Raw genomic sequence first — 27878 nt, forward strand, 5'->3', positions numbered from 1 at the left:
TAAATGTGACATAAACTGTACATTCTATGCGCTTCATGCGTGATTTGGAATGCACCCAGAGCCAATACCCAAAATGGCGGAGTTGGCAACGCTGTACTTGGAAGCTCACTGCAAGCTATTTCGGAACGAATTCATGCAGTAATAACGGAACGCAGCCAGAGTAATTATAAAAATTTACGTAACATATTTTAAAAGCTAAATTTCTACAAAAATATTGACTGTATATTTTTTTTTAATAAACTGAACTCTACATATAATCTTTTTTTCTCAATATATTAAGTAATCTACCGTAAATTTCATTGACATTGTGGAAATCTCAAGCACGGGAATTTGATGGTTCAAATTTTCCAGTAGTAGCCATCAAACAGGAGCTGCTGTTAGAGAGTTCAATGGAGGAAAAGGCTTAACGCTTTTTGATTCCTCCATAAATCAAATAAATCCTGTTATACTAGAAGCAAGTATGTCAATTACTGTAAAGCATAAATTACTAAGTCAATTTAAATAATTTTATCATTTTGGTATCTTTATGAATCATTTTTATTAGGTTACGAAAATGTGGTTCAAATCCATTGATAGTAGGGAAAAATGAGGTACATCTCTAGTATATCTAATATGGATACATACAAGGAATATATCACGTTTCAAGAATCGGCAGACTTGAAATTGGGGTATAGCCAGGCTGACTACTATTTTGTCAAAGCTACCATTGAAATGGTGGAGACAAAGAAGTCTTTGTACAAGTCATGCCCAACTAAGAATTGCATTAAAATGTAAGTTAATAATATAATCTTTTTGTACTTTAAAATAGCCTTTTTCTTATATCTGATAAAAGTTGCTTACAATATTTCAACTAATTTTTATATTTTAGGTAACTGACCAACCTAATAATGTTTGGATGTGAGAAGTGTGAAGAAGAGTTTCCTAATTTTTAGTACAAGTTAATATTAAATGTGAGTATGATTGTCCAATTTACTATTAATTTAATTATACGTGATCATTTAATACAAGTAAAATTATTTGTTGGAATAAAATAATTCAAGTGATTTTAACAGATTCAACAAGAAGTAGCGGACTATAGCATTTGATGCAGAAGCAAAAAAATTACAAGGTTGATCGGCAGATATCTTAGGACAACTTCAAGAAATTGATAACATCAATTATGTTAAAAATTTGAAGAAAATCATATTTAACACTTCTAAAATATGAAACTAAATTGAAATATCATAAGTAACTTTTATCAGCTATAAGAAAAAGGCTATTCTGAAGTACAAAAAGATTATATTATTAACTTTTTCATGCAATTCTTAGTTGGGCATGATTTGTATAAAGACTTCTTTGTCTCTACCATTTCAATGGTAGCCTTGACAAAGTAGTAGTCAGGCTGGCTATACCCCAAATTCAAGTCTCTTGATTCTTGAAACGTGAGATACTGCTTGTATGTATTCATATTAGATACACTGGAGATGTACCTCATCTCTTCGCCAATGCCAATGGATTTAAACGATATGTCAGGATTTACTTGAAATATGGAGGAATCAAAAAGCGTTAAGGCTTTTCCTCTATTGAATTTCCTAACAGAAGCTCTGATGGCTACTACTGGAAAATTTGAACCATCAAATTTTCGTGCTTCAGATTTCCACAATGTTAATGAAATCTATGGTAGATTAGTTAATATATTTAGCAAAGATTATATGCAGAGTTAAGTTTATTAATGATTATATTGTCATTCAATATAATTTTGGAAAGTTTTTGCTTTTAAAAAATATTATGTAAATTTATATGATTAGTTTGTACAAGTTAAGAGTCAAAAATAAAATTATAATTGCAATAAACTTTAAGATAGAAATACAAAATAGATGGTTAATCCTCGATGCATTTTTTATACAAGTACCATCAAACAACACGTTTAAGAAAAAAGTAGGTTTTCCGTGAAAGTTTGCGTGGTTAAAGGTACATTCCTACTGGTATCATTTATGCATGTGCTATATTTTACGTAACAATAGATGCCTTCTTTTGCATTTAAAATGAGTCAAAGCAATCTATTTAGATATGTACAGATTAAATTACAGAAACTTAAATAAGTTGTTGAGAGGTCCTCGCCCCCTAAGCGATCCTACTACATATGTATAGGTGAGGGGATTGAAAAAAGGTAAAACCGAACAATCGCACTGCGCAGTAGCAATTAACACAACTTCGTTCCGTGAACGTTCCTTTTATATAATAATTTACAAATTATAAACGTATATGTAATACAGAAAATTAATTATAATTAATTACCTTTATTTTTAATAAGATAGAAAGCTAAAATTAATGGATTATTTATTTATTTAAAGTTTAAATGCAAATATTGCAAAAGTTGTTATTCGTGCTAGTTATTTGGAAATAACCTCAAAATGGATTCAACTTTCATGCAGATAAGAAATGTATCTATATTACACATAGTTAAATCGAAGCTTGCTTAAACCAAATGTAATGCTTATATTGTAATTGCCTTTATAGTTCAAAGATTTTCTTCTCCTATATAATCAAATAACCGAGAACTGTTTCCGAAGATGTACTAATACTTTTAATACAAGAGATATCACAGAAGAAGAGGTAAAGCATGTACTTATAAATTATATTTAATTATGCATTAAGCTAATAAATATTTTAGGATCTTTGTGTAAAAAACTGTGCAAACAAACATATAAATGCTAATCATAAAATAATGGAAATTTTTACTGAAGTTCAGCCAATAATGGTTCAACGTAGGATAAATGACATGAATTCCACACAAGCTGCTGTGCCAAAACAAGAATCAATAGAGCAACAGCAAGTTGAGGTGTCAAGTATATAAAGACTGTGAAAGAAAATATTTATTTTTAAGAATTATTATCCTATTATCGTTATTGCAAAACTATATAATTAAAGATCATATTAAATAATAAAAACAACATATAAGCATTTATTTATTAATAGGAATTTGTATACACATAATTTACACACACAATAGCATTTTTAATGAGAACATAAGTTATTGATTATATTAAATCTTATTAAATTCAGTGTTTTAACAATAAAGATTACTTTTTATATCTTTTATATCAATCATTCAAAGTTAGATTATAGTTTTTCTAGTTCAAAAAATTTAGTTATGATATTTATTTTAGGGTCGGTGTCTTCGCCCAGAAAGTCGGACTTAAGTAGGTGTACCAACTTAAATTTTTAATAGTAATAATAGCTTTCACAATGTTTTTCTCCTCTACATATAATTTTTTTATTTTTAATTAAATTTATTAAGTCCATACATATAAAATTTCATGCAATAAACTATCAAAACAAAATATATTCGGAATTTTGTGAACAAAAATTTGTGATTGGTACACCTACTTAAGCTCGACTTTTCAGCGGAGACACCGACCCTTAGTACTTAAAGATTGATATTATAACTTTCAATTATAAGTCTATTAAAAACTGAAAATAAATCCATTTAAAAAGGATGCATAAATAATTGTGATAGTGTATTATAGTGTTGTAATAATTACTTCTGCTTCATTTTCAGTCGTTTGAAAAAACACTGTTGACACTTACAACTATTATTTTGTTTAAGTTCAACACAAGCATTTCAGCAACAATTTTAAATCTATTTACATAATAAAACGGTATATATATATTACCAATAGATATCTCTTGATGAATTACACAGACTAATAAATATTTTTAAAAAATATGACTAGATCTTTTAATTGTTTCTTTTGTTTAAAAAAAATTGTAGTTTATATATGTATAATAGAAGATACAGGTATTTGGTATTATACTAAAGCCATTTTTCGTTATTAAACTACAAGTAAGCTTCAAGTACTAAAACTATACTTCCTGTTACATAAAGTATAGATTCTTGGTACTTAAAGCCTGCATGCAGTAATAGCGGAATACCTCTGAATAATTTTGTATAATTGTTTACAAAGAATGTAAATTTAGAGAATTTAAAAACAAAAATTAGGTAGTTTGTGAGTAAATAATTATTAAATTAAGGTAACATTAAAAGTCATGAAGTATTATGGTTGTTCAGACCTATTAAATAATAATATTGATATTAGGAACGCATCATAAAGTCTTATCATGATTTGAAATTGGTTTAAGGAATTTAAATTTGTGCTTGTTTCTGACTATTCACAAATCTTTCCTTCTGTGATTAGCACACTTATATCTTAACATTAAAACACCATTCTAAAGAATTACTAATGCAGATAATACCATAGTTAAATATAAGCCTCAATTTCTACGAAATAATATACTTATTTACAGTAAGATCTTCCTGCCAGTCAAGTATAAAAATTAAGTTACCAGGTAAAACTCTGCAATGCAGAACTCATTTGTTTGTTATTTCTAAAAAGCATAAATTATATAATTAATAATATTTTAATCATTTTAATTTCTCAATTTTTTTGCTTCAACAGAAACGAGTCTGGCAGTTTGTCACTAAGTATTAATAGGGCAATAGGAATGTCTTTTTTTTAATGCAGCTTACTAGATCAATGGAAGGTGTTTATATTCTTTATCAAAATTATTGCTCCAACCATGATGGCAAAGTTGAATTTGGGGACTTTACCTTAATGTTGAATTGTTTAAGCGTTGCTTCCAATGCTGTTTGATTTCCAGAAAAGTATGCAGATATAGCATTGTGGAACAATAATAACTGTTTGTGCATCACTTTAACCTGAAGCAAAAATTTACATTTCAATTGTCTTCATTTTGAATAATACTTTTTTTGTTATATTTTAATAGTAGAGACTTACTCTATTTTCATCTAAAAATTTCAATTTGATAGACACATCAGAACGTAGCTTCTCAAAATTTTCTTTGTGCTCCTCATAATGAAGATGAGCTTCTTCTAATCTGGCATTGTTACTACTATCAGATTTAGCTGCTTGAGCTAATATTTCCAAATCTGTCCTATAGGCGTCATATTCTAACCTAAAGGTAAAATTTTCAATTTAGGCTTTTTCATTTAACTTCCTAATTGACAATGATATTATTTTAATTGATTAATCTCTTTTACCTTGCTGTCTCATACTGACGAACTGTGAGCAATGTGTCCTCAATAGTTTTATTACATAAAGTATTAACAGAAGAAACAAAGAAATTTAAGGCACCTAAGAGTGTCTCTCCATTTTTAGTTAAGCTTCTTTGGGTCTCGGAATTGTAAAGAAATTCTTCTTGTAGCTCAGGTGATTTTTGTGCCAGTTCAGAAAAGGCCTCACCTAAGGCATGTTGCGTTTGAACTACATGATGGAAATGAGATGCCAATGCTCTGGACAGTCTAAGTACATTGCAATATTTCTTCTGTGTGTCTCTCAGCAGATCTATCTGTGTTTCTAGTTCTAAAATTGAAAAATGTCCAATTATTTTAAAACGTAACAATTGCTTCCATTTACTACTTTTTAGTTAGCATTACCTGAATCTACAGTACGGGATGTTTTCCCAAGTTTCTCATACATTATCTGTTTCGTACATTTATATGTAGAAATGCTCCAATTCTTGATGCTCTCAATTTTACTTTGAGCAGAACGCATGGATGGGCTATCTCCATTTTGTATTGGACTACTTGGAGAAACTGACACAGCTGTGCAAAAGAAATAATTTGCTTTATCAATGGATAATATAATAATTCCCTATATTGGAAATAATAAAAATATTTACAAGTCTGAGAGGTAGGACTTCCAAGAGTCAAATTTATGGTTGCTGGTCTTGGCTGATTATCTCCAATATGATTATTTGGTATATGAGGGGGTGGTGTTCCAGTATGAACTGCATTTTCACTCTCATTCAATGATGGAGCATCTTTCAACATTTCATGAATACTTCGCTCCATTCCAATTGATATGACATGTAAATTTATAATTTACTCAAAATCTACAAAATTTAATAAAATCAAATCAATAAAGTATTAAATTAATAATAAAAATAACTAACGATTTAATAAGGGCATATATCGGCTTTTATTCTAAAATTACCAGAACATTTTTTGAATAATAATAATAACTAAAAATTAATATAATACCTATGTAGATTATAAAATCAAGCAAAATTGAAAGGTTAACTTTTCAAAAAACTTTACCTCATTGACACTGTCACGTTTGGAATTGGAATAGATTAAAATGAATGATTTGGTCTTATGAATGAGCTAGTAATTATCTTAAAAGGAATAAACATTAAACTCACCAGCAAAACAAACGCTCAGCTAGATTCAGCGAGATCAACGTAAAAAAAAAGATATGTTGTCAAAATTTTATTTTATGACGTCACCGACGAGTTCACCCTCACCGTCGCAAGCAGTCGCAAGTATCAGATTCAGTGGCGTTTATAGTATACATAAGAGCAATAATCAGAATCATTAGGGATTCGTTCAAAAATTCATTTTAAGGTGTTTCGTAAATTCCCTACAATGTAATATTTTACAACTATACATACTATATACTATACTATAAATTTTTGGTTATTCTAGTTATGTATAAAGATAATTAAAATGTAACATTTTTAGTTAACTATATTCATGTTAAATTCAATACATGTACATATATATGTATATATAGCAGCAAATATCGTAATTGTTTTTCTTAATTTTGTTTATTTTTAGAACACCTATACATACAACACGTGTTTGTAAATATGGCGTCTATCATTGTATAATTTCTTGTAGTGTAATATTAGTAATTTTTGGAATGTTTTTCCGGGTTTGTACTTTAGGTATAAGTATTATCTGTAAAAATTTAAATAAATATTAACGAGAGATTAGAAATAAAGTTTGTTGTAATGTCGTCGAATTCCACGAGTGGTGGTAGGACAGCCAAATATCATAGCCTTATAGATAAGTTATTGTCGTTGACTCATGCAAAAAAATGGGATAAAAATTCAATAAATGCACATTTAAGTGACTTGAATGACCTGGATTACAAGCTTCATGATGTTCCCAGTGATGTAAAAAAAATTGGCAATTTTTGTTTGAAGTTTCTAAATTTGAGCTCAGTTAAATTCATCATCATTTTTGCAGGCTGTAATGCTACTAGCCATTAATTTAGTTCGAATTGTACAGCCTATGGAAACAGCGTTAATTAAAAACACATGTCAATTTCTAATCGCTTTATTGTCTGCTGAAATCAAAAGTCAGAGCAGAACATTTGTGACTTGTAAACGTTGGGCACTAGAAATATTAGAGTTTTGTGATTTACTAGCTTCACCTAGTATACTCTTACTCTTGCAACATTTATTACTAGCAGAAAATGATATTGAGGTAAGAATGAGTTTTTTCTATTTTTCAAAATATGTTTGTATGTATTAACTTTTGTTATTTTTATAAAATTTTAGAGTCTGCAATTATTATTTGGTGAGGATGGATTATTGCTGAAATTTTTAATACCTCCATTTCATTGCATAGATTCAACATTTCATGCCATTGGTTGCATTCAAGCAGCTATAGTAAAAAAAAATAATAAATCTAACATGTCACTAACTTACATATCCAATTTTAAGAGTATCACTGTAAATACTCTTTTGTCATTACCATATTCCTGTAAGGATATACAGAACTACAATAAGGTAACATTATTATTAGCAATAATAATTCATTATTAAAAAAAAAGAAGATCATTCTTTATAATAAATGTTATAGATTGCAGATTCATGCCTTAAAATTTTACATATTATAATTGCTGATAAATTAATTTCTGTCACATCAGACATGATTGGTGAAATATTAGGGATTGTGCAAGCATTTTTATTTTATGGTATTAAAGGCTATCACCCTATAATGCCACAGTGCCTCCGACCAGCAGCAATGAATTTACCAGAAAAAGTTCACTCAATTCCAAGAACAAGAATTTCAAAAAATGATAAATTTAAATATAAGAAACAAGCTAAAAAATCTTGTGAAAAAAATATTGTAACTTTGGAAACTAGTTCAATAACAAAATGTTCCAGTGGCTCTGAAACTTCGGATACTGAATCAAACAATTCAGTTTACAGAGATGTTAAAATAAGAGAAGAAGCAATTTGTTTATTAAAGGCATTGATTAAAAATGGGTCAAATCGAGATATATTTGGTTATTGGCCACAAATTGTAGCAACTGGCTCCAGGAAGGATGCTAGAGTAATAGCACAAAGTATTTTGAAAGAGCCTTCATCGAAAGTAAAACAAATTGTTTTGAATACTTTAAGTGACTTACTCACAAGCTCCACAGCATTTTTAATGCATGCTGAAGACACTGACCATGTTTCATTTATCACATTCTTTGGCACAGTCAGCTTAATGATTAAGGAATTACATTTTTCTTTGTCATTGGCCTTAAGCACAGAAAAAAATATTGCTGTCTTAATTCATTTATTAAAATGTGCTACTGCACTCATTCAGGGAACTCCTTACTCAAGATTAAAGCCAGGTTTAGCTACCAAATTGATCAGAAATAGCAGATTATACATGCATCATAAAGGTAATAATTGTAGCTTTTTGATGGAAGTCAAGTGTTGAAATTTTGTCTTTCAAGTATTTTTGAAAATTATTATCTTTAGATCCTACAGTAAGAGTCACAGTGCTGTGTTTATTCGAAGCTTTAGCTTCTTGTAGTCCAAGTACACCAGAAATTTATAGTATCCTGGAGAAGCAATATCAAAATGATTCAAAAGTTGAGAGTTGGAATACTTGCTCATGCTCAAACGAACCTTCTTTGAATTTCACTATAGAAGAGGTCGATTTTGAGGATTTTCAAGAAAGTCTAAAGGAAAGTTCAGAAGAGACTCAAATGACACAGAAGAGCATGAGCTCTTTAGTACAAATTTGCTTACAAAATATTTCTAACCAGGTATACTGTTAAAATAAATCAGGATAATCTTTTCATATACGTTTTTTAAGACTAATCTTTTTATTTTAGTCTGCAAATATTCCAGTGAGGCTACAATCCCTAAAACTTATTGGAAATTTATCAGTCAATGCGACTAATTTAATATTAAACCATTTGGAAATAATAACAAATACTTTAATATCAGCAACACAAGAAACTAAACCACAAGTAGCTTTAAATGCTTGCAGAGTTTTGGAAATTCTTGCAGGACTTTTTTCTCACAGAGATTTAGATGATAATTATACAATGTTATTTTGGGAACTTACATTCGACATATTAATTGCCTTAGTACAGGATACACAAATAATATTAAGAGAGGCAGCTTGTGATTGTTTAGGAAGTATTGGAGCTAATATTTTTAGTCAGCTATCTGTTAGTACCTGAATAAGAGTATTGAACATAATTATTTTACTAGACTCTATATATATTAAAAACTTTAATCAATTGCTTTTAGAGACAAAAAACTGTGTTAGTTATTACAGTGCTTTTTGGAGCAGCACGTGATAAAGAAAGTACAGTAAAATCAGCAGGATTGAGAGCATTGGGAATGTTGGTGACAATTCCATGTCTTGAAGAGGACACTGGTTTTCTCATGGACTTGGCGAATATCGCTTGTTCCGCAGCCGAAAATAAAAATTTATCAGTGCGAGTAAAAGCAATATGGACATTAGCAAATTTATGTAATTGTTTAACCAGAAGGAGGTAAATATTTTTCTATAGACTAAAATATTAAAAAATGTTTGCAGTAATTTTATTTTGTAGGTCCATAGTAGAATCAGAGCCTATTCCTTTGGATGTTTTATTGCCAGAACTTTATGAAGTAGGCATCAAAGCAACTAAAGATAATGATAATGTAAAATGCAATGCAGTAAGAGTGGTTGGGAACGTTTTGTATCTATGTCCTGAAAGACAAATGCTAAAAGATACCTCAGTTGGATTAAATGTCTTAATTAATTGCGCTGCTATGGGAGGAGATATGAAGGTATTTAAAACACAATATATTTTCTTTAACATAATTTTTATTTTTATAAAAAATAAATGATACTGCAGGTTCGATGGAATGCTTGTAGAGCTATCGGATTAATTCTGAGCTCAAATCCTGATAATATTTTACCATCTACTTGGAGGGTAAGTAAAATTAATTCCATTCTATGAATTTAATTATTCAGGCTCTTCTCGGTTTCTTCAAGGATCAAGTATTTCCTGCTTTATCAACGTTGATTTGTCATAGTCCTAACTTTAAAGTAAGAACGAATGCAGCCTGGGCTTTGTCTGTTTGCGATAACTATGGAAAGTACGTCATACCGTTGTGGAAATCCGTGATACAGGCACTAGAGAACTCTCAACATGTCGCTAATTATACAGAATATCCCCATAGAGATGCCTTAGCTCAACAAGTAAGTAATTATTTTAAATAATATGATCTGAATTGATTAATGAAATGAATATTTATTTTCAGCTTTGCCTAACTTTGGCTCATTTAGCCCTTTGTACTGAAACTTCCCAGCTGCAAGCTCTTTGGTCAGAAATTGAAGATCACATTGCTGATATTTCAGGGTATATACAACAATTTCAGGTTTGTATTATGGTTAAATTTATTAAAAAAAAAAAATACGAAGCATTACAATTTTCTCGATTATTAAGAACGTTTATTTACAGAAAACAATACTACCAGAAAATGCAGGAAATATTGCAAAAGCACAGGCAAAATTTAAAGATTATTCAAAAACTGCAATATCTTCTGAGCTTTCAGATATTGCTCATACTATTGGGAATTTATTTGAAAAAACTAGTCAATTCGAAAATTAACATATTAATTTATATATTTATTTTTTTTTCTATTACTTATTTATACGTTTCATTTTTCATTTGAACAAATTGAGTTACAGTTTGTATTGGATTTATATTTTTTACTTTTCAGCTTTTATCCTTATGTGTGTGTGTATATATATATATATATATATACACACACACACAGATTTACATACACATGTATATATATATTTTATAAGGTCTTTTACAATATACACACAAATCTTAATTGTTTTATAAGTAATTGTTCTCTTTAATCTTCTTTCTTTATACTGTCGTCATTATCTATTTGTGCATAGCTATTAAAACTGTTCTTGCCCTTGTCAATACATTCATCATCAGACCTTACATTCTCATCTTTAGTTTTAAGTATTAATTGTTCATTATCAGAGTCACTGTCATCATCAGTTTTATCATCTGTTTTATCTTTACCAGATTCCTGTGTAGGTTTCATTTTCTTTTTCAGTTTCTTTTTTAAACGTTTTGCACGCTTTTTAGCCGTCCTCTCATCCGCTTTCTTTTTATTCTCCTCCAATTTTTGATGATATTGCTCATCCAATAATTCCTGATAAATTAATCAAAATGTAAAATTAGCATTAAGAAGACATAGGCAAATATATAAGTTCCTTTATTAGTGATTAAACTATTTGCTTTTGATTATGATATTAGATGGCTAATAAATACTGCAGATATATTTAACTCCTTTCCCTGCAACTGGAGACTTGATCACAGCAAATAAAACCAACTCAAATTTAAATGTCTTCATAAAACATGGTATTTTCATTTTAATAAGAATTAATTTTATTCATGCTCTTAGCCTACTAATGTACACTTGTCTGTATTGCCCTGAAAAACTTCATATCTTACCTTCTGTCCTTTTTCTTGAATAAATTTTTGCCTTGCATATTCTTTTCTTCGTAAATGCCTATATACATGAAATTCTCCACTGCCAGCACCAGCGCTACTACCCATAACATTACGTACAAATTCTGGTACAGCTGGAGTACCTTTACTTTTTGCTTTTTCTGGTAAAATAACTGGCTTCTCCTAATAAGAGAATATATATATATACATATATATATATATATATTGAATAAACTACTTTCAAATTGAAATTAATAATTAAAATAGAAACATACAGGATTCTTCATTAATTTCATAAGTTTAAGCCTTTGAATGTCCACCGCAGTTTTAGCCACGATAGGTTTCTCCTCTTCTTTATCCTCTTTCTCCTTTTCATCCTTTTTCACTTTTTCTACTTTCATCATTTTTCGACCCTAAATTTCTAAAAAATATTTCCACTACACAATTTTAAGGTTATGTTTGCTTTTATTTATAGCAAGTTGTCAAAAATGACCGAATCAATGCAATTTCTGGCGTTCGATCAATTTACCCGTGAGACAAGTTTTTCAAACATATAGGAGAAAGTTTCTTTCGTCTTTTCTTTTACTATTTTTGAAACAGATTCCGCTGTATAAATCGATTTTCTCGCAGTTATTATGGAAGGTTTCACGTATTTTAATGTACCTGATTGAACGGTTAGACAAAGAACATTTCTCATATCCCATTCCACTATTATCATTGTTAATAATTGTTTATTTCTTTCTACATTCAGTGGCACCATTAAAAAAAGTCGTATGTATAGAAAACAGTATTCCAATTTCAAACGATTTTACAACGCTATGTTCAAGTTTGCAATGCACATTTCACCACTCACATACATAGCTGTAAGCTATAATATACTATATTATGAGTTACTATAGCTTTTCTCTTACTTCTTATTACCGCTCTTACTAATATATATACAAATAATCTCTATTTTACGTGATACGTCTAATATATTCATTATAAGCTAAAATGTATCTATTGAAATTCTATTTAAATACAGTACACTTCGTCCGCAGGTCAAAATGTTGTTAATTGATTACTTTAAAAAAAAATTGTTTTTATTAAAGATTATGGTTTGAATTGTTCAAATAAAGATTAAACATAAAACATTCGAAAATATCAATCGGAATCCTCGGAATCACCGGAATCACATTTCACGCGTTCTCCTTCTTGTTTTGATCTAGCTATGAGCTCTTTTGCTGGATTAAAAACGCCATTGGTTTGCTGATTACAAATATAACATCTTGTACTCTTTTTGTAGTGCTCCAGGGCGCATTTTTCGCAGAAATAATGCTTGCATCTGCAAAAAGAATAAGCGATAACATTTTGCGTATTATCGTAAAAATAATTTAATTAGTTTACTTTGTTACGATAGGATCCGTGAAACTGCCACGACAGATGAAGCACTTAAAAGGCAAGTTATCATCGTCGCTGTCAATTTCATACTTTTTGTCATCTTCATCTCCACTATTATTATACTCGCCCGAGGCAGCTTCTCTTTCTAATTGCCAACCGAGTTTATAATCCGATCTGTCGTGGAGAAATTTGCAGCTATCTAGAGTAACATCAAAGATAAATTGTCATTAAAATAAAATATAGAGAAATATGAGATTGACACACCTCCAAATCCGCAGTATCCAGTCTCTTTGTAATCTTTACAAATATCTGGCTGATAATCCCATCTAACTGTTGCCCTGAGATTAGCTGGTGCACGAATTGGCCCTTTCCTTACCATTCCACTAGAAGCATTTCCTGCTGCTGTATCTTTCTTCTTGTAGTATTGAGCATAGTTATTTAATCCCCTGTAGACTTTGTCATCCTCTTTGCCTTCTAATTCCTAATAAAATATAGTGGTATTAAAAATTAGGCACAATTGGTAAATTTAGATATATTTTACCTCATTAATTTTTTGAGCTTTCTCAAAAATAGCCTGCGCATCTTTGTCTACTTCAGTTTCAGTTTCCAATACAGCAGTAGCTCCTTGGTCGCTGGGTCCAGCAGGCATAGGAGTTCTTTTGCTTTTATAAGACACAGTTACTCCATCATCATCACTACTGTCCTCATTGTTTGTGTTTCTTGTATATTTTCTTAAACTGGTCTGTAAAACACTATATTTATGCAAGCTCTAAAGCATATATAAATATAATTTATAAAATATATTGACTCGAATTATTGGAATGTAAGGTGTGACAAAAGTTCAGTTTTAGCTGGATGTTTTAAAAGCTAACAATTTTAGAAGTAAATATGTAATGGACTTGTAAGGACTGCTTTTGGTAAACTATCTCATGATGTGCTGGGTATAATCTTTGACCAGTTATGAAGGTTTAATGAAGTTTTTCTTCAGGATTTAAATGAGAACTCCATTTTTATCGTAAATTTCTCACAGTTTGTATTAAGAGTTTTCCAAAACAATGTTGAAATACCATTTTATCTGACGTTTGAATAGATTGTTGAGGGAATGCTATTGTGAATTTGGAGACCCGCATTGGTATGTACTGAGTGTATCTCTATCTTTTTATTATTAACATAGAAGCAGAGGATAGAGATATTCTAAGTGCATACTAGTACAGGTACTCGAATTCGCGATTAGTAGTCATGCCTATTAAAAAACTATTTTGGCTATAACCAATTTTAAGTATATTCAGTATTCTGGAAGATTCTTGAAATAAGCTACATGAATATATGTAATAGACAATGGTAGTTCCCATTTAAAAACTCGAAATGATATTAATATGGCTTACAACACTTGACCCAAGGTTAAAGCAAGTGCATAATCTATTAACTTCTTTAAAGTTCATTTTAAAAATCCAATACAGATTTATTTTTAAAATGCATATAGCTTTCGAGATACTTGACCGTTCCAGACTGTATTGTTAGATCCTTACTATGATACTATTTGTCAGAGAAATAAGTTTTTACATTATTTCATACATACTGAAGCAAATTAAAGTATTATACCATATAAAATGGACAAAAACAGGCTTACACTTTGTCTCATAGGATTATGATCCTCTATTTTTTTCTCCTTTTTGACAACACTTGTTTCATCTTCGCTGCTTTCTATGGAAAATTATTATTATATTGTAAATTAATAATAACCTATTTTTAAAGGTTTGAACTATTGCTAATTAAGTAAAATAAGGATTTCTAAACGGGACAGAACATGTCCTATCTTATTATTAAAAATACCATTTTCTTCTTTTCGTTTTCTCGTTGCTTTGCTTTTATTTTTGTATTTTTTAAACAGAATATTGTTACTTTTCTTCTCTGTAGGCTCTTTCACGTCATCCATGTTGTTTTGTCAACAACTCGCAATACCAACTAAAGAACGTCAGTTGCTCTAGATTCAAATATACTTGTTTTTATCATTTTCAGCTATCTAAACTGTAAATATTATCGTCAATTACAAATACAATTTAAGTGAGTCAATCACGAGCGTTATACATTTTCTTTTAATACATTTTTAGAACCGTGTGTTTAATAATCACCTTAGTCATTTTCAGGTTATGTTTGTATATAACATAATTTTCTACTGCAATGCATCTAAAATGATTTTTCTCTTTACAGTTTAATCGAAATGAGTAAAAAGAAGAGCATGGTTATTAATTTTGAGGATAATGTTATTCTGATGACAAGAAAGTTTTTGAAAAGAAGAATCATGTGCTCCGAGGGAAAATTTAGGCATCATGTGAAAGAAAGAGCACACATTTTTGAGCTGATAAAAAGCACTGTTGAAATGGGAGAAAGTAACTCTGCGCTATTGATTGGTCCAAGAGGCTGTGGCAAGACAGCGGTTCGTACAGTTTTTACTGATAACTAATCTCAGATTTTTATCATTTAGGTTTTATAATAATGTTTTTTATAGCTCATCAATTGCGTGTTAAAAGAGCTGTCTACTTTGAAGATATTTAAGGATAATGCTTTAATAGTTAATTTGCATGGATTAGTTCATACGGATGACCGTTTAGCTTTAAAGGATACCATAAGACAAATGCAATTGGAAAACATAGTAGGGGATAAAGTATTTGGTAGTTTTGCAGAAAACTTGCAGTTCCTTTTAGAATGTTTAAAATCAGGAGATAAAGAACACTCCAAGCCTGTGATCTTCATTTTGGATGAATTTGATCTCTTTTGCACCCACCAGAATCAGACGTTGCTTTATAATCTTTTTGACATTGCTCAATCAGCTCAAGTGGGTACAAATTATTCGAAGGTATATGGAAAGTATTATTAATGATAATTTTTCAATTCTCAATTGTATTTTAGGCCCCAATTTGCGTAATTGGAATAACATGTAGACTGGATGTCATAGAATTACTAGAAAAACGAGTAAAATCTCGATTTTCACATAGGCAAATATTTCTTTTTCCTGGAGACATTAGTTCCGCAGATAACTCAATAACAGCGTTCGATGATCGTTTAGAACTTTTCCAAAATTTGCTGAGCTTACCAGATGATGAAAATGTTAATAAAGTAGAAGAGGAGTACGATGATTGTACAGTAGATCATAATTTTGCAAAAACGTGGAATGATCGTATTAGAACTTTAGTTAACAATGTTACAATGATTAATTTGTTGAAACGAATGTATCAAACAACCGTTAGCGAAAGAAGTTTTCGAAATTTTTTGGCGGTTGCTGTTTCAACTCTATCTGAAAAGCATCAAAGTCTGGAAGTTAACGATTTTGTGGAAGCTAGTAAAATGTTTTCTAGAGATGATAAAGTTTTGATGCTTGAAGGTTTATCTGTTTTAGAAATATGCCTGGTAAAATAAAATTAATAATTTATCATCATGCTAACTATTAAAGCAATATTGCTCTTAAATTTTGTATAAACCGTGATTTATAATTATTTTAGATTATTGCAATGAAGCATGAAACAGAAATTTATGATGGGGAACCATTGAATTTTGAGTCAGTGTTCAATCGTTACATTAAATTTGCCAATGAAAATTCCTCTATACAAAGCGTCCAAAGACCTGTAATTATGAAAGCTTTTGAGCACATAAAGGTAAATGAATAATTACCAAAGATAATTTTAATAGTAGACAAAACTAATTGACCACAATTATCGGAATTGGTTTTCAGAATTTGGAAATCTTAGTTCCGGTCACGAATACATGCTCTAAAGTAGAAAAGGAGTACCAGTGTTATAAATTTTTATTGACTTCAGAGCAAGTGATGGATGCCGTAAAAAGTTATCCAGGACTTCCAACTGCCGTGTGCCAGTGGACTCTGAGCAGTTTCAATTAAATTAAGGAAAGAAGTAATAAAGACAGTTTGACGGGAATGAGGATTTGGTTGTAGTCCAAGTTAGATCTCTAGTGCCATTTATCATTCGTTCACCAAGTCTATAAATTATTGTTATTTATTTAATCGTAATCATCGGCATTTTGTAGTTAAAGGTTGTAAAGGGGTGTAGTAGAAAACCCTTGTAATGTCTCATAGCTTTAGATACTTATACACCAATGATTAGTACGCGAGATATAAACCAACGAAAAATTGTTATCTTTCTGATACTAGCGTAATTTTCAAAAAGAGTCCTGCCACTATAATACATAATTTAAGATTAGTCTTAGGTCTATGCATGTTCGGGCAGTACATATTATCATTGTTATTGTTGTGTTATCAGTATGCGTGTGTATATATTCGTGAGTTTGATCAGCGTATCAGCGTTTGTAACGCGATAAATGCGAATGTTTGTCCATATTATCTAATTATTTATAAAAGGGAAAGAAGTCGATTATAAAGGAACGTTTCAATCAACCCGTTTTAAAAATTAAAGGTAGGATTTTAAGCTACTTTTCATTCAATCAGAATGATAATTGAAAAGTGTATTTTAAACTCCTTTTATTTTTAAAGCTAAGGCGTTTAAAATAGTTGTATGTAAATTAATATATTTCGTATAAACGTTATTACAATCGAGTACGTTTATATATTTGAAATAAAGTTATATTATCTGGATAAAAAAATAATTTTCAATCAATCCATACACGAGAGATTGTATTTTCTGGCACGATAACTTCGGTTTTCGTCGAAATTACGTTTAACTTCTTTAATGTCTCCAATTTTTCCAGCTTTCCTGCACTGCCCAATTTTTTTAAGCGTCGTTTTTTTAATAAATATGATTCGTGACCTATAAAAAAAATTGTTTAAATTATATAATTTTGTTACAAAATGCATTTTCGGCTCTTACCGGGATTTAGTCCAACAGGAGGAACCTTGTTTAACTTTTTCTCTTCCGAAAAGTCTGGAAAAGCTGAAAGAGCTCTATGAACTCCTACCTACGAGTTATTATCATTGATAAAAAAATGTATAAATAATTGTTTCATTCAGCAAATCTATTGAATGAATTTAAGCGAAACGACCTGAGTATGCAGAATTCGATGCTCAACCAAATCAGCTCCAAGTAGTTCCTCAGCGGCATCCATTCTGAGCGGAATTATTTTATTTATGACCTGCGAGAAAATGTAGTTTTTTATCGAATTTCAATAGAGAATTTAACATTATTATCTTCTTTTACCCATAATAAGATAATAGAAGTGAAAAAACTCCAGCTGCACAGGCACAAGACACACAAAGATTGTACTCCTAATAAATACCAGCCACCACCTAATGGAATATTTGAAGGGATGGAAACTGTACTTTATTACTATTTAAAAGAGCGTTGTTTAATTGTAACGGACCTTTAAATAAGCCTCTCTTGCCATTAGTAGTGCCCAGTGGAACGGCATTGTCCGCGAATAAACCAATTGCGAGAATTCCCCAAATACCGCTAGCACCTGGAAATGGGGTTTTGTTAAAAGAAGCACTGGGACTAATTTTTGAGAGGAAGATAAAGAAAGAAAAACCGTGAGTCGCTGATGCTCCGACTGGATCGTCAATGTGAATTTTATCCAACAGTGGCATAGTAGCGCAGGTGATAAGACCACCTATCATGCCTACTACCATTGATTCCCATGCTTTGAACAAGAAGCAACCACCTTTAAAAGGAATAATACTTGATCAGGGAAGAAACACACGTATATGCACGCTCGTGCACAGGGTACAGAATGAGCTTTATCCTTACCAGTCACAGATACCAATGCGCCAAGAATACCATTTATTTGACTAAGAATATCAATTCCATTGGAGCCTGATAAACTAAACATTAAGCCAACGAGACCTCCACCCATACTCCCCATCATTGTGGAGACAGCAGCCCTTGCTGCATATTGCCATTTGTTTTTGCTTACTCCATAAGTACTTCCACTGTTAAATGCCAACCAGCCCCACCTTGTGCAATAATTTCTTCCGTCATTTCTATGTTGTGTGTACGCTATATACGCACCGCGTATTACGCTTAATTCTTACCATAGCACAAAAAGACCTAAGATAGCATTAACAGGACTACCCAGTGGAAGAGGATCCGTACCATTATCATACCTTCCTAGCCTTGGACCCAACATTATAGCACAGGCCAGAGCTATAAGAATGGTCGATACAGAAGAGAATCAATTAATATATAACGGTGAATGGATATTTCAGTGTAAACGCTTATAAAATTAAATTTTTAAATGTACAAGAAACTCCGCCAATAAGGTGCACGACTCCTGAACCAGCGATGTCTACGACTCCCATTTGTTTCAGAAAGCCATGATCTCCCCAGACCCATCCAGCAGGTATGCAGTAAACTATCGTGTTGAGGAATGAAAACAGGCAGTAAGCCTTAAAATTGCACCTGTAAATGCGAGCAAAAATATCTTTTAAATCTAAACTTCTTTACTTTGCTCTATGCAAAGGGATAATATCATATCAAAAGTGCACACAAGTTCAATCATTTTCTCATTTTTACCTCTCAGCCATTGCACCACTAACAATGGTAGTAGACGTTGTTGCAAAACTCAATTGAAATAAAAAAGCTGCGCAAATCGGCCCCATCAACGGATCGTCCACCGTTGTATCTACCATATACCCACTGAGACTCACAAAAGGATTGTTAGACTTATGCAAACCGAAGCTCATTCCGAATCCGAACAGCCAATACGTCAGCCCTCCTAATACAATGTCTACAACATTCTTCATCATAATGTTAACTTCATTTTTAACTGATACGCATCCGGATTCCAGCATTCCAAAACCTATATTCAATTAAAAATTGAGGTCACATTTATTATAAGTAATATCATTTACTATATTATTTTACCTGTTTGCATAGTAAAGATTATAAAAGAATTTGTAATGATCCAATTACTATCCTCTTGATTAAGTTTAAGAGTAGAAAGAATATCGTCAGGATCAGTAGCATTGCTAATCGTGATATTGTTTTCACCATTTTCTACCTCCATACTGTATCGCTAACAAGAAATTGTGCCAGTTGCAAAAGACAGTCCCTAACGTTAGATCTTGTATCGTAAACATATGAAAAATTAATGATCTTTGGAGGAAAACATATTAAATATTTATTCGTTCCTTTGAGTGATCGGTTATAAACGTGCTTTAGGAATCGATGAAATAAGAATCAAGTAGGTTACTGAAATGTCAACTTAATTACTTTTTATCTTTTTTTATTGGCCCACGTCCAGCCGTTACATAATTTTCCTGCTCGTCATGTATACAGTAACTTGTCATCCCTTAAATATTAACCATTAAATCATGTGAATATGGTAAGAACTCTAGTCTAAAGAAACAAATAAAAAAAAAAAAAAAAAACCTTATCTTATATAAAGAAATCTGGTTTTAATGTATACATGAGCTTAGATTCATAAACTCGTTAATTTCAGCAGTTATAATCATGATAGTTTACACGATACATTAATAGATACAGAAACTTTTATTCAATGAATCTTAGGTCTCGATAGCTTCTAACGTAAAGAGCGTAGTCCAGAAACGATTGTTGTTAAATCAATTTTTTTTGCTTGCCCTCAGGATAATTCCAGTAAACCAATAAGGTTAAGCCATAAGTTATGGCAAGCTTGATTGTAACGTATCAACCATTTACAATAAATTTGTAAGAGAAGCAAACTTAGTTAATTGTTTCCATTTAGATTGCATATGAGGCATTTTGATAAAATTCACCTTCCCTGCTTGAATAATAATGTTTCTTTTTCTCGAATGCACCTTAAGGGACTAACACTAGTGACCATAATTTTTTCGCTTTTATCCTTTTTAAAGTGGTGCTTCCATTCATTTCTATGAATTTAGTTTCCATAAACATTTTCGTCACTATAAGCTATGTAAAGGAAAAAGTCCTCTTCGTGATGTTCCTGAAAATCATTATTAAACATTAGGTTAACTTTAAAAACTTGATTAGAACACTTTTATGCACTTGACATAAATGCTTTCGTTTAATTTATTAATAAGTATGGTAAGGAAGTAATAATATGGAATATGGCCAAAGTGTAAGCAAACAGATGAAGATGTTTAAAAATAGCTTAAAGGACCAGGAATAAATAAATGACTTTGCAGGCATCAAACAGCACATATCATTTTTCTGACAACTTACCGAATACAAAGATCCCATTGTCGCGCTTGTAGGTGGAATGATATTATTGACAAAGAAGAACAAAGCATCTTCAGGGCGAAGATGAATCCTCTTGCGAATTAGGAAATAAAATTGTCCAACAGTCAAGTCTGAAGGTACAAGGTATTTTTGTTTATCCAAATCACTGATTTTTGCCTTTGGAGCTTTCTCGACAATAACCTACAAAGGAATAACAATTATGCAGTAAAAAAAGACAGTGAAATCAACATAAAATTTGTAAGAAAAAAATACTAAATAGAAATAAGTAAGATTTACAGTATAATGAAATTTTACTACCTATGATGTATAAGGTATGAATATAAAAATCCAAGAAAAAAACAAAGTAAAGTTACAGAGCTAAATATTATTTCAATCTTTATCATGCAGAAACGTTGATATAAAGAAAAAGATCGATAATAAGTGATTAGGCTACTGTAAGGGACATGCAACTGCCGAAGAAAGAAAAATTATAGTAAGGATCCGAATGGAATTCTAATAAAATTTGGCAGCACTACGACGCAAAAATTCGACCTTGGTTCATTCCAATTTCCAGGCATAATCAACTATGAAGATTGGAATGAAAAGTAAAAAACGAAAAGTTGGGCAAAACGAGTGAAAAACAATGGAGTCATGTTACTCTTTATAGAAGAAGAGGATAATGCGAAGATTTATCAGTTTTACTTACTGGCACTCTATCCGGATATTTTCGTCTGATTTTCTCACCCTCCGTCTTCCTCTTCTCGAAAGGGTGCTCCTCCTTGTACTGAAACTTCATTTTCCTCGCGCTTATTGCACGAGCTTATGGATTTTCTTAATCTAGCGACTCGTCTTTGTTCGCCAAGGGCTCTAAAACTCGATTTTCCTAATTTGCTCGACTGGAGAAATGATTGCAAACTCTCTCGCTCGCCTTGTCTTTTCAACAGCTCAACCAGCTCAACTTCTGTCACAACAATTCTTTTGCGTCAGATCAGCTGCGCAATCTACTACTGCGCCGCGGAAAAATAATCCCTCTATTTCTCTTGAGAAAATCATAGATAATTAATTCCTGTAAAAACTATAATAATCCACTGTACTTATCTTAATAAATTATTTAATTTGACAAATTACCTAGTTTCGCACTTTTCGTCATTTTCCTTAGCAGACTTTCAGAAAGATTATCAATCAACTGGTTTTGCATTTTCAAGGGCGGATTCAGTATTTCAAATCGGGCGTTTCAGATATTCAGAGAGAGAGAGAGAGAGAGAGAGAAAGAAAGAAGAGAGAGAGCAGCACTAATAGCATTAGATTGATCATTCTAGATCAATCGAACAAAATTGCTTTGCCTGTTAAATTGCTTTCAATCGTAATCGTATATACCATTAGCAATTAATCCTCCTTACTATAAGATACTTTAAACTCACAAAACTACAATGTTTTACTGTACTTATGTGTGCATCTGTGAAGGATTAACGAAAATTTAAACCTTAATTTTATTCTAATTTTCCTGAAAATGCAGAAATTACCAAGTATAATTAGATCATTTTATCATTTAACTTAATTCTTTGAAAATTTTTTAACATAGTTATTGTTAAACGCCTTCGTCGAATTCGCTCCTGCGGGGTCATAGCACGTCTCTGTTACACACTTGCATGAGCTTTTATTACTACGCGTCAGGTGACACATGAATTTTACGTCAATTCTATCCAAGAACCATTGTTTCTTATCGAGTTTTCCAATTTTATCTCGATCCATATAAAAATTATTAAATGGAAGCCTCATTTAAATTAACATCTTTAAAACATTAAAAAATACCCTGTTACATTCATAACTTTTAGATTTTAGTCGTACCTTGTAATTATATGATGAATTAAGATATTGTAAACAAACTAAATAATAATAATAGCAATAATGATTAGGTTTTTATCAAAATTAATAGATTAGACAGAATTGAGGTTTTCAAATATTTATTAATAGAAGTATATATATACATGCTATTGCATGTTTATAAAAATGCACATAAACACATTTATTCTGCATCCTCTTCGTCATCGTCTTCCTGGCTATTGATCTGGAAGTACCTAAGCTCGTAAGTATCTTTGTCTTTCGATACTACACGTAGCCAATCACGCAACTTGTTCTTCTTTAAGTATTTCTTTGTCAAATATTTCAGGTACCTAGAAATACAGAGTTAACCAAATAAGTGCAAATATCATTCTTCTCTGTTGTGACATTTATAACTGGAAGACAGCAATAATATAATTGTAATTTGTTAAATTGTAATAAAAGGAAGACACCCACCGCTTGGAGAAGTCAATATCGCTATTAACAATGACTTTTGATTTACTTCTTTCCAATGTCACATTATTTCCAAGGTTGTTGGTCTTACCATTGACCTTAATCCTTTCCTGCAGATATTTTTGCTGAAACGAAAACGAAAATGACAAACGTGTTAAAGGCTTAGTAAAGGTTATGGTTTTCTATGGGTTTAGTGCGAATCAATTAGAGAATTAATTTCTATGCGAATGTTTCTTTAATGAGTGAAACTAATCGATTCGTTAGCAAATTGATTTAAAACTTACGAAATTTGCAACATCCATAATATTGTCATCGGAAGGATGAGTGCAGTCGATGGTGAGAGAAAGTGAAACCTTCTTTTTCTGACTCTTGCCCCGGAGGGCCTGTTTTTTTACGGGTCCCTTGGACTTTTTTGCGTTGATCTGCAAAAATAATTGTAAACAATTAAAACTAACAATTTTTAAAATTACTTGACATTCAGAGGTGCGAGCTCGTGCGCGTAATGAAAACAGGGAGCCGTTTTAGCATCAATTCCTAATCCAACTATGTCTTTGCAATCGTCCAAAACCAAGCGACACATATAACACATTTCGATTGGTCATGACATATACTTTCTTTGTCATGAAACATTTCTTTAAAATCTTGATAGTTTATTAGATAATTTTACTTTTTACAAAAGTTACACTCACCACTGCCATGTTTACCGATCCTAGAGACGGATAAAAAAGAAAAAGTCAAGTATGGGGGGCGCCACTTGAACATTCTTTCTCCTAGCTCCATCTATCATCTACTCTGTAATTTCATCATTGATTACATTTATGCCTCGTTCGTGCCCTCGTAAGTCCACTAACCCCTAACGTCATCTATCGGAATAGATTGCGTAGCACTTTGTTAAGTTTGTTCGACACGCACCCGGTACATACTTTGGTGCGAATACATTGTGAGACCCCCTTCTCTTAACGGGATCCCTCACGCGTGCTTTACCGACAGTACAAGTCAATAAACAGTTAGTTTAATAAAATTCAAATGCGAAGGAAATTGAACAATCGTGCGTTTGTAGGACAATGTGCCAGTCCTAACGAGTCAAATGAACTTGAAAACACTCAAATTAATTGAAAAATAACGCTGTACCATTGTGCCGCGTTCTTGAAGAGAGGTTACTTTTGGTTATTTCCACTTCAAGAACGCGGGACAGTGGTACAGCGTTATTCTTCATCCGATTTGAGTTTTTTTAAGGTCGATTGACTCGTTAGAATTGGCACCTTATCATAATGAAGCTCGTTTTTGCAATTTGCTTCGCATTTGACTTTTATTAAACGAATTGTTTATTGACTTGTACTGTCGGTAAAGCACGCGTGAGGGATCCCGTTAAGAAAACGGATCTCCAGGGCTGGGATTCTGTAACTTCCCAGCGATGATTGTCGGTATCGCTAACTACCGATATTTGTCGCTTGCAGTAACGAAAAGAGCGATTCTGTAACTTCCGTCTATATGGATTCAGTAACTAGTTATCGACAACTTTCGGTAATTGAATCGAGTTACCGAGAGATATCGCTACCCACACAACATTCAGACATCTCAAAGTCGTCCATATGACGTCTTGGTCTCTGATTGGACGTCTTCTGTTTGGACGAAAGGAAGCATAGGCGGCGTCCACAAGACTTCTTATGTCTCGGTTCTCTCTGTCTTGTGGATGTCTCTATAAAGGCATGATTGATGTCAGAAAAAAGACGTCCGTAAGACGACCATTTTATGCTCTAATTAAGAATGGAAAAAATTGAAATTTATGTCTTCAATAAGACTTCAGTAAGACGTCAATGTTTATTTCAGAAACATGATCAGATATAAGACGTCTTGGAGACTTGAATAATTGTCTGCGATAAGACTATTTGAAGACGTTCTTTATTTTCTTATTTAAGACTTCTGTAAGACGTCAGGCGCAAGATTTTTATTTATTTTTTTTTTTCTAGCGCGAGAAATTTGAAATTAGTACAACGTACGTTTCGATTTTGTTCATACTGAGCACTATTAAACTTTGAATCAAAATGCAATATATGGTATTTGTTTACACAATTGTTACATATATGTTCTCTATATCCGCCGTAAGTCCAGCTAGAACGAGATTTATATTGTAACATTGTGTAAACTTGCATGCACTGCATTTTGATGAAAAGAGTTGTGAAGTACTTCTGCACGAACAAAATCCATTTCCTTAAAAGATAAAATAACACAGTTAACAAGATCAGTTTGATTTTCAATATAAATATAATTAACACGAATAATATATTTAACCGTTTAACAATTTAACAAAAATAAATATAAAAATTTAATATAAAAAGGTAACAATTATTGTGCGATTCTATTCCGCTTTTTTAGTTCGTATCGCACTCTATCGCCCGCGTGCCGCAACCATTGCTTGACGACTTCTTGCACGTCAGACTCCGTGCAGCTTCCGGCTTCCATTACACACTCTGGAACAAATATTAATATTCTTTATAGAGAAATTGTTCCTCTCATAAACGAACATGTATAGCATTCAATTCGAAAAGACGTCCATAAAAATTCAAGGCCATATTTTCGAACTGAATACAGTGAGAGCTACAAATGCCTAAAATATCCATTTTTTATTTTAAATGTATTATAGAGTAATATAAATATATGTCGAAGAAGAACGAGCAGGAGGAAGTACGTCGAATTGAATGTTTACGCGGAGGCTGCGTGTTTATTCTTTTCAAAAGGCAGTGATAGTTCAAATTCTAATGTCTTCTATTTAACTACTGTTGGTCATATTTGCTAGTACCAATTGCAAAGCTAGATGGCGCATCTCTTTCTCGCTAGCAACATTCGTAAGATGTGTTCCAATATATAGTCGATGGGACCATTTGTATGATACCTTTGTTCGAGGCAGTAACAAAGGATCAACAAGACGGAGCAGTTATAGAGTGCATTCGGTTGACACTCAGCGGTCTCAGTTGCTAAATAAAATATGCATTTGATTGACCCACTTCAATTGATCAGCCAATCGTCTATACTTCCTCTTTAAGTATATGTAGTATAATAAATATTATTCAGAAAAGAATGTATACCAATAATAGTTTTAATTATTAAATAGGACGAGAATTTTATCGTCTTCTTTTGGCCGGTCCATGAATAACGAATGGCTGCTTCATCCGTCATCACAATTTTTAAAATATTTCGCGTGAAATTCTCTGGATCCACGCCCCCTATTGATCGAATTTTTGCTCTCTGAAAGTATATATATTATATTAATCATATTTGTAGATATATATATTATAATCGAAGTGTATATATTTCTATTGAGAAGTTTAAATCGAGTCAGAGATGCCTTCAAGCAATAGAATTCTTTCAGAGGTGGATTCCAATTCATAAACGAAACTTGAGTTCAAGCTACCCTTGAAACCTATAAGATGTGTAACATACAATATAGATTTTACACGTCTTAGGCTGCCTTCACATGCGGTGTAAGATATGTACGGTGTACTACGCCAGCACCCAGCAGACATGCTTGCGCATTATCGCGAAAATGATTTGATTGGTTAATACGTTTTAGCGTAAGTTACGTTTACGCACCTTACACCGCATGTGAAGGCAGCTTTAAGCTTGAACTTCATCTTAAGTTTCGTTTATTAATCCCGGGGCATTTATTTCTATTAAGATAACATAACTCAAACCCAATTTAAACTCTTCAATGGAAACATGCATTACATACATATATTTTTAAGAAATTTGAGTCTGATTTCAGCCTATGTTCGAACTCTGTGACTGCTTCAGTCGTGGCGAGTGGCAAAAGTTCATTAACTTCGTTGAAGCTGATAGTTTGGGAGTTTGAGGCCGAATTATTTGATAATAAATTGCCTGCGATTTCCAGTAATTCATTGAGTTTCCTCAATATAAGTTTATGTTCTTCTCTACAGGCTCCTATAATATATATATTTAATTAAATAGTTGCGAAATGCAACATATGTATATTTTGAATTCATATTTAAATCGACATTTAGCGCTATTTAAAACAACTTATTAAGTGATTTATTTGACATTTGAATGAATGATAAATCATAGGGTTTGTCCCTTTTCGTTAATCTGCAGTAATGGCGCAATTGACATATACTGACCGGAATGTATGGCGTCCCTTGAAGCATTTAGGAACCGCGTTACAGGACCGCTCATCTCATTAATAACTCAAGACGAAAAAGCGTGAGTTAGCATACATTTTGGATTAAAAAACTTTAAATAATGAAATTGAAAATTTTTTTTAAATGTATGCTGAAATACGCTTTTCCATTTTCAATTACTTATGGTGGGGGACTCTATAGCGCGGTTTCTAAATGCATCAAGGGAAGCTAATACATACTGGTCAGTGTATAAACTAACATTGACGGTTTACAATGCTAGATTCGTTCGGTGTAGAACTTATTGAATTTTGAAATGCGGACTGTTAATTGGTTATTATAACAATGCAGATATCCAATCAACAATCACAACGTTCTAAAATCCAGCAAGTTGTATG

At 31.8% G+C, this 27878-nt stretch overlaps 9 protein-coding genes across 16 annotated transcripts; 3 read left to right on the plus strand and 6 right to left on the minus strand.

The window, feature by feature from the left end:
• Positions 1–125: 125 nt before the first annotated feature.
• On the plus strand, positions 126–3081 carry LOC136785030 (mitochondrial import inner membrane translocase subunit Tim10 B-like). Of its 3 annotated transcripts, none has more exons than XM_066746020.1 (7): positions 126–458; positions 545–770; positions 869–950; positions 1041–1950; positions 2334–2423; positions 2500–2595; positions 2654–3081. In XM_066746020.1, the coding sequence occupies exons 5-7, from the start codon at positions 2394–2396 to the stop codon at positions 2834–2836; spliced, it is 309 nt and encodes a 102-aa protein (XP_066602117.1). In that variant the 5' UTR covers positions 126–458; positions 545–770; positions 869–950; positions 1041–1950; positions 2334–2393; the 3' UTR covers positions 2837–3081. The 3 variants fall into 3 exon arrangements, with proteins under 3 accessions (XP_066602117.1, XP_066602116.1, XP_066602119.1); XM_066746019.1 differs by having other exon boundaries at positions 129–458; positions 1053–1950; XM_066746022.1 differs by lacking the exons at positions 126–458; positions 545–770; positions 869–950; positions 1041–1950 and adding an exon at positions 1960–2149.
• Positions 2936–6319, minus strand: LOC136785023 (arfaptin-2-like). 4 transcript variants are annotated; one of them, XM_066746013.1, is made up of 7 exons: positions 6205–6319; positions 5683–5895; positions 5438–5626; positions 5042–5363; positions 4779–4956; positions 4592–4699; positions 2936–4368 (listed from the first exon to the last, which is right to left on the minus strand). In XM_066746013.1, exons 2-7 carry the CDS (start codon positions 5852–5854, stop codon positions 4363–4365), a joined length of 975 nt encoding a protein of 324 aa, XP_066602110.1. In that variant the 5' UTR covers positions 5855–5895; positions 6205–6319; the 3' UTR covers positions 2936–4362. The 4 variants fall into 4 exon arrangements, with proteins under 4 accessions (XP_066602110.1, XP_066602107.1, XP_066602109.1 ...); XM_066746010.1 differs by having other exon boundaries at positions 2936–4699; positions 6205–6318; XM_066746012.1 differs by having other exon boundaries at positions 2936–4699; positions 5438–5605; positions 6205–6314.
• Positions 6320–6656: 337 nt separating this feature from the next.
• LOC136785018 (HEAT repeat-containing protein 6-like) lies at positions 6657–10696 on the plus strand. The gene is made up of 12 exons (XM_066746002.1): positions 6657–6960; positions 7034–7273; positions 7348–7578; positions 7652–8468; positions 8548–8837; positions 8907–9248; positions 9331–9578; positions 9639–9858; positions 9927–10004; positions 10067–10273; positions 10336–10452; positions 10536–10696. The coding sequence occupies exons 1-12, from the start codon at positions 6796–6798 to the stop codon at positions 10683–10685; spliced, it is 3105 nt and encodes a 1034-aa protein (XP_066602099.1). The 5' UTR covers positions 6657–6795; the 3' UTR covers positions 10686–10696.
• Positions 10682–12627, minus strand: LOC136785026 (PRKR-interacting protein 1 homolog). The gene is made up of 3 exons (XM_066746016.1): positions 11828–12627; positions 11556–11735; positions 10682–11253 (listed from the first exon to the last, which is right to left on the minus strand). Exons 1-3 carry the CDS (start codon positions 11954–11956, stop codon positions 10942–10944), a joined length of 621 nt encoding a protein of 206 aa, XP_066602113.1. The 5' UTR covers positions 11957–12627; the 3' UTR covers positions 10682–10941.
• Positions 12628–12681: 54 nt separating this feature from the next.
• LOC136785024 (E3 ubiquitin-protein ligase RNF113A-like) lies at positions 12682–14986 on the minus strand. The gene is made up of 6 exons (XM_066746014.1): positions 14766–14986; positions 14563–14636; positions 13474–13674; positions 13197–13413; positions 12939–13131; positions 12682–12876 (listed from the first exon to the last, which is right to left on the minus strand). Exons 1-6 carry the CDS (start codon positions 14866–14868, stop codon positions 12696–12698), a joined length of 969 nt encoding a protein of 322 aa, XP_066602111.1. The 5' UTR covers positions 14869–14986; the 3' UTR covers positions 12682–12695.
• LOC136785022 (origin recognition complex subunit 4-like) lies at positions 14880–16840 on the plus strand. Of its 2 annotated transcripts, none has more exons than XM_066746007.1 (6): positions 14880–14996; positions 15144–15369; positions 15442–15768; positions 15843–16340; positions 16433–16585; positions 16663–16840. In XM_066746007.1, the coding sequence occupies exons 2-6, from the start codon at positions 15154–15156 to the stop codon at positions 16825–16827; spliced, it is 1359 nt and encodes a 452-aa protein (XP_066602104.1). In that variant the 5' UTR covers positions 14880–14996; positions 15144–15153; the 3' UTR covers positions 16828–16840. The 2 variants fall into 2 exon arrangements, with proteins under 2 accessions (XP_066602104.1, XP_066602105.1); XM_066746008.1 differs by lacking the exon at positions 14880–14996 and adding an exon at positions 15007–15079.
• Positions 16841–17535: 695 nt separating this feature from the next.
• On the minus strand, positions 17536–19965 carry LOC136785019 (putative ammonium transporter 3). 2 transcript variants are annotated; one of them, XM_066746004.1, is made up of 11 exons: positions 19760–19965; positions 19409–19694; positions 19137–19294; positions 18928–19039; positions 18644–18849; positions 18426–18557; positions 18261–18356; positions 18098–18186; positions 17943–18032; positions 17771–17858; positions 17536–17710 (listed from the first exon to the last, which is right to left on the minus strand). In XM_066746004.1, the coding sequence occupies exons 1-11, from the start codon at positions 19899–19901 to the stop codon at positions 17553–17555; spliced, it is 1557 nt and encodes a 518-aa protein (XP_066602101.1). In that variant the 5' UTR covers positions 19902–19965; the 3' UTR covers positions 17536–17552. The 2 variants fall into 2 exon arrangements, with proteins under 2 accessions (XP_066602101.1, XP_066602100.1); XM_066746003.1 differs by having other exon boundaries at positions 18261–18557.
• Positions 19966–20103: 138 nt separating this feature from the next.
• LOC136785029 (gamma-aminobutyric acid receptor-associated protein) lies at positions 20104–22054 on the minus strand. The gene is made up of 3 exons (XM_066746018.1): positions 21762–22054; positions 21059–21256; positions 20104–20819 (listed from the first exon to the last, which is right to left on the minus strand). The coding sequence occupies exons 1-3, from the start codon at positions 21849–21851 to the stop codon at positions 20754–20756; spliced, it is 354 nt and encodes a 117-aa protein (XP_066602115.1). The 5' UTR covers positions 21852–22054; the 3' UTR covers positions 20104–20753.
• Positions 22055–23002: 948 nt separating this feature from the next.
• Positions 23003–24117, minus strand: LOC136785027 (large ribosomal subunit protein eL22-like). Its single transcript, XM_066746017.1, has 4 exons — positions 24040–24117; positions 23635–23772; positions 23354–23475; positions 23003–23229 (listed from the first exon to the last, which is right to left on the minus strand). Exons 1-4 carry the CDS (start codon positions 24046–24048, stop codon positions 23082–23084), a joined length of 417 nt encoding a protein of 138 aa, XP_066602114.1. The 5' UTR covers positions 24049–24117; the 3' UTR covers positions 23003–23081.
• Between the last annotated feature and the right edge of the window lie 3761 nt (positions 24118–27878).

Source organism: Prorops nasuta, unplaced genomic scaffold, assembly GCF_024137725.1.
Source record: "Prorops nasuta isolate Cenicafe-Biocafe unplaced genomic scaffold, Cenicafe_Pnas_1.2 PNAS00132, whole genome shotgun sequence".
Taxonomy (NCBI): domain Eukaryota; kingdom Metazoa; phylum Arthropoda; class Insecta; order Hymenoptera; family Bethylidae; genus Prorops; species Prorops nasuta.

Coding starts and splice junctions, on each gene's coding strand:
- LOC136785026 (XM_066746016.1), bottom strand. CDS start 11,956: ATGATGAAAGTAGAAAAAGTGAAAAAGGATGAAAAGGAGAAAGAGGAT. Junction 11,736..11,827: donor TGAAATTAATGAAGAATCCT/GTATGTTTCTAT, acceptor TTCTCTTATTAG/GAGAAGCCAGTTATTTTACC. Junction 11,254..11,555: donor TTCAAGAAAAAGGACAGAAG/GTAAGATATGAA, acceptor TTAATTTATCAG/GAATTATTGGATGAGCAATA.
- LOC136785019 (XM_066746003.1), bottom strand. CDS start 19,901: ATGGAGGTAGAAAATGGTGAAAACAATATCACGATTAGCAATGCTACT. Junction 18,187..18,260: donor CAAGAGAGGCTTATTTAAAG/GTCCGTTACAAT, acceptor ATATTCCATTAG/GTGGTGGCTGGTATTTATTA. Junction 17,859..17,942: donor ATCGAATTCTGCATACTCAG/GTCGTTTCGCTT, acceptor AATAACTCGTAG/GTAGGAGTTCATAGAGCTCT.
- LOC136785018 (XM_066746002.1), top strand. CDS start 6,796: ATGTCGTCGAATTCCACGAGTGGTGGTAGGACAGCCAAATATCATAGC. Junction 8,838..8,906: donor TACAAAATATTTCTAACCAG/GTATACTGTTAA, acceptor TTTTTATTTTAG/TCTGCAAATATTCCAGTGAG. Junction 9,249..9,330: donor ATATTTTTAGTCAGCTATCT/GTTAGTACCTGA, acceptor AATTGCTTTTAG/AGACAAAAAACTGTGTTAGT.
- LOC136785024 (XM_066746014.1), bottom strand. CDS start 14,868: ATGGATGACGTGAAAGAGCCTACAGAGAAGAAAAGTAACAATATTCTG. Junction 13,675..14,562: donor ATAATCCTATGAGACAAAGT/GTAAGCCTGTTT, acceptor AGTGTTTTACAG/ACCAGTTTAAGAAAATATAC. Junction 13,132..13,196: donor TGGATACTGCGGATTTGGAG/GTGTGTCAATCT, acceptor ATGTTACTCTAG/ATAGCTGCAAATTTCTCCAC.
- LOC136785023 (XM_066746010.1), bottom strand. CDS start 5,854: ATGGAGCGAAGTATTCATGAAATGTTGAAAGATGCTCCATCATTGAAT. Junction 5,364..5,437: donor ATCCCGTACTGTAGATTCAG/GTAATGCTAACT, acceptor TTTCAATTTTAG/AACTAGAAACACAGATAGAT. Junction 4,700..4,778: donor AATTTTTAGATGAAAATAGA/GTAAGTCTCTAC, acceptor TTTTTGCTTCAG/GTTAAAGTGATGCACAAACA.
- LOC136785030 (XM_066746020.1), top strand. CDS start 2,394: ATGGATTCAACTTTCATGCAGATAAGAAAT. Junction 2,424..2,499: donor CTTTCATGCAGATAAGAAAT/GTATCTATATTA, acceptor TTGCCTTTATAG/TTCAAAGATTTTCTTCTCCT. Junction 2,596..2,653: donor GAGATATCACAGAAGAAGAG/GTAAAGCATGTA, acceptor TAAATATTTTAG/GATCTTTGTGTAAAAAACTG.
- LOC136785022 (XM_066746007.1), top strand. CDS start 15,154: ATGAGTAAAAAGAAGAGCATGGTTATTAATTTTGAGGATAATGTTATT. Junction 15,370..15,441: donor GAGGCTGTGGCAAGACAGCG/GTTCGTACAGTT, acceptor TGTTTTTTATAG/CTCATCAATTGCGTGTTAAA. Junction 15,769..15,842: donor ACATTGCTCAATCAGCTCAA/GTGGGTACAAAT, acceptor ATTGTATTTTAG/GCCCCAATTTGCGTAATTGG.
- LOC136785027 (XM_066746017.1), bottom strand. Junction 23,476..23,634: donor TTATGGATGTTGCAAATTTC/GTAAGTTTTAAA, acceptor TTTTCGTTTCAG/CAAAAATATCTGCAGGAAAG. Junction 23,230..23,353: donor GATATTGACTTCTCCAAGCG/GTGGGTGTCTTC, acceptor CTGTATTTCTAG/GTACCTGAAATATTTGACAA.
- LOC136785029 (XM_066746018.1), bottom strand. CDS start 21,851: ATGAAGTTTCAGTACAAGGAGGAGCACCCTTTCGAGAAGAGGAAGACG. Junction 21,257..21,761: donor AATATCCGGATAGAGTGCCA/GTAAGTAAAACT, acceptor ATTCCTTTGTAG/GTTATTGTCGAGAAAGCTCC. Junction 20,820..21,058: donor CAATGGGATCTTTGTATTCG/GTAAGTTGTCAG, acceptor AATGATTTTCAG/GAACATCACGAAGAGGACTT.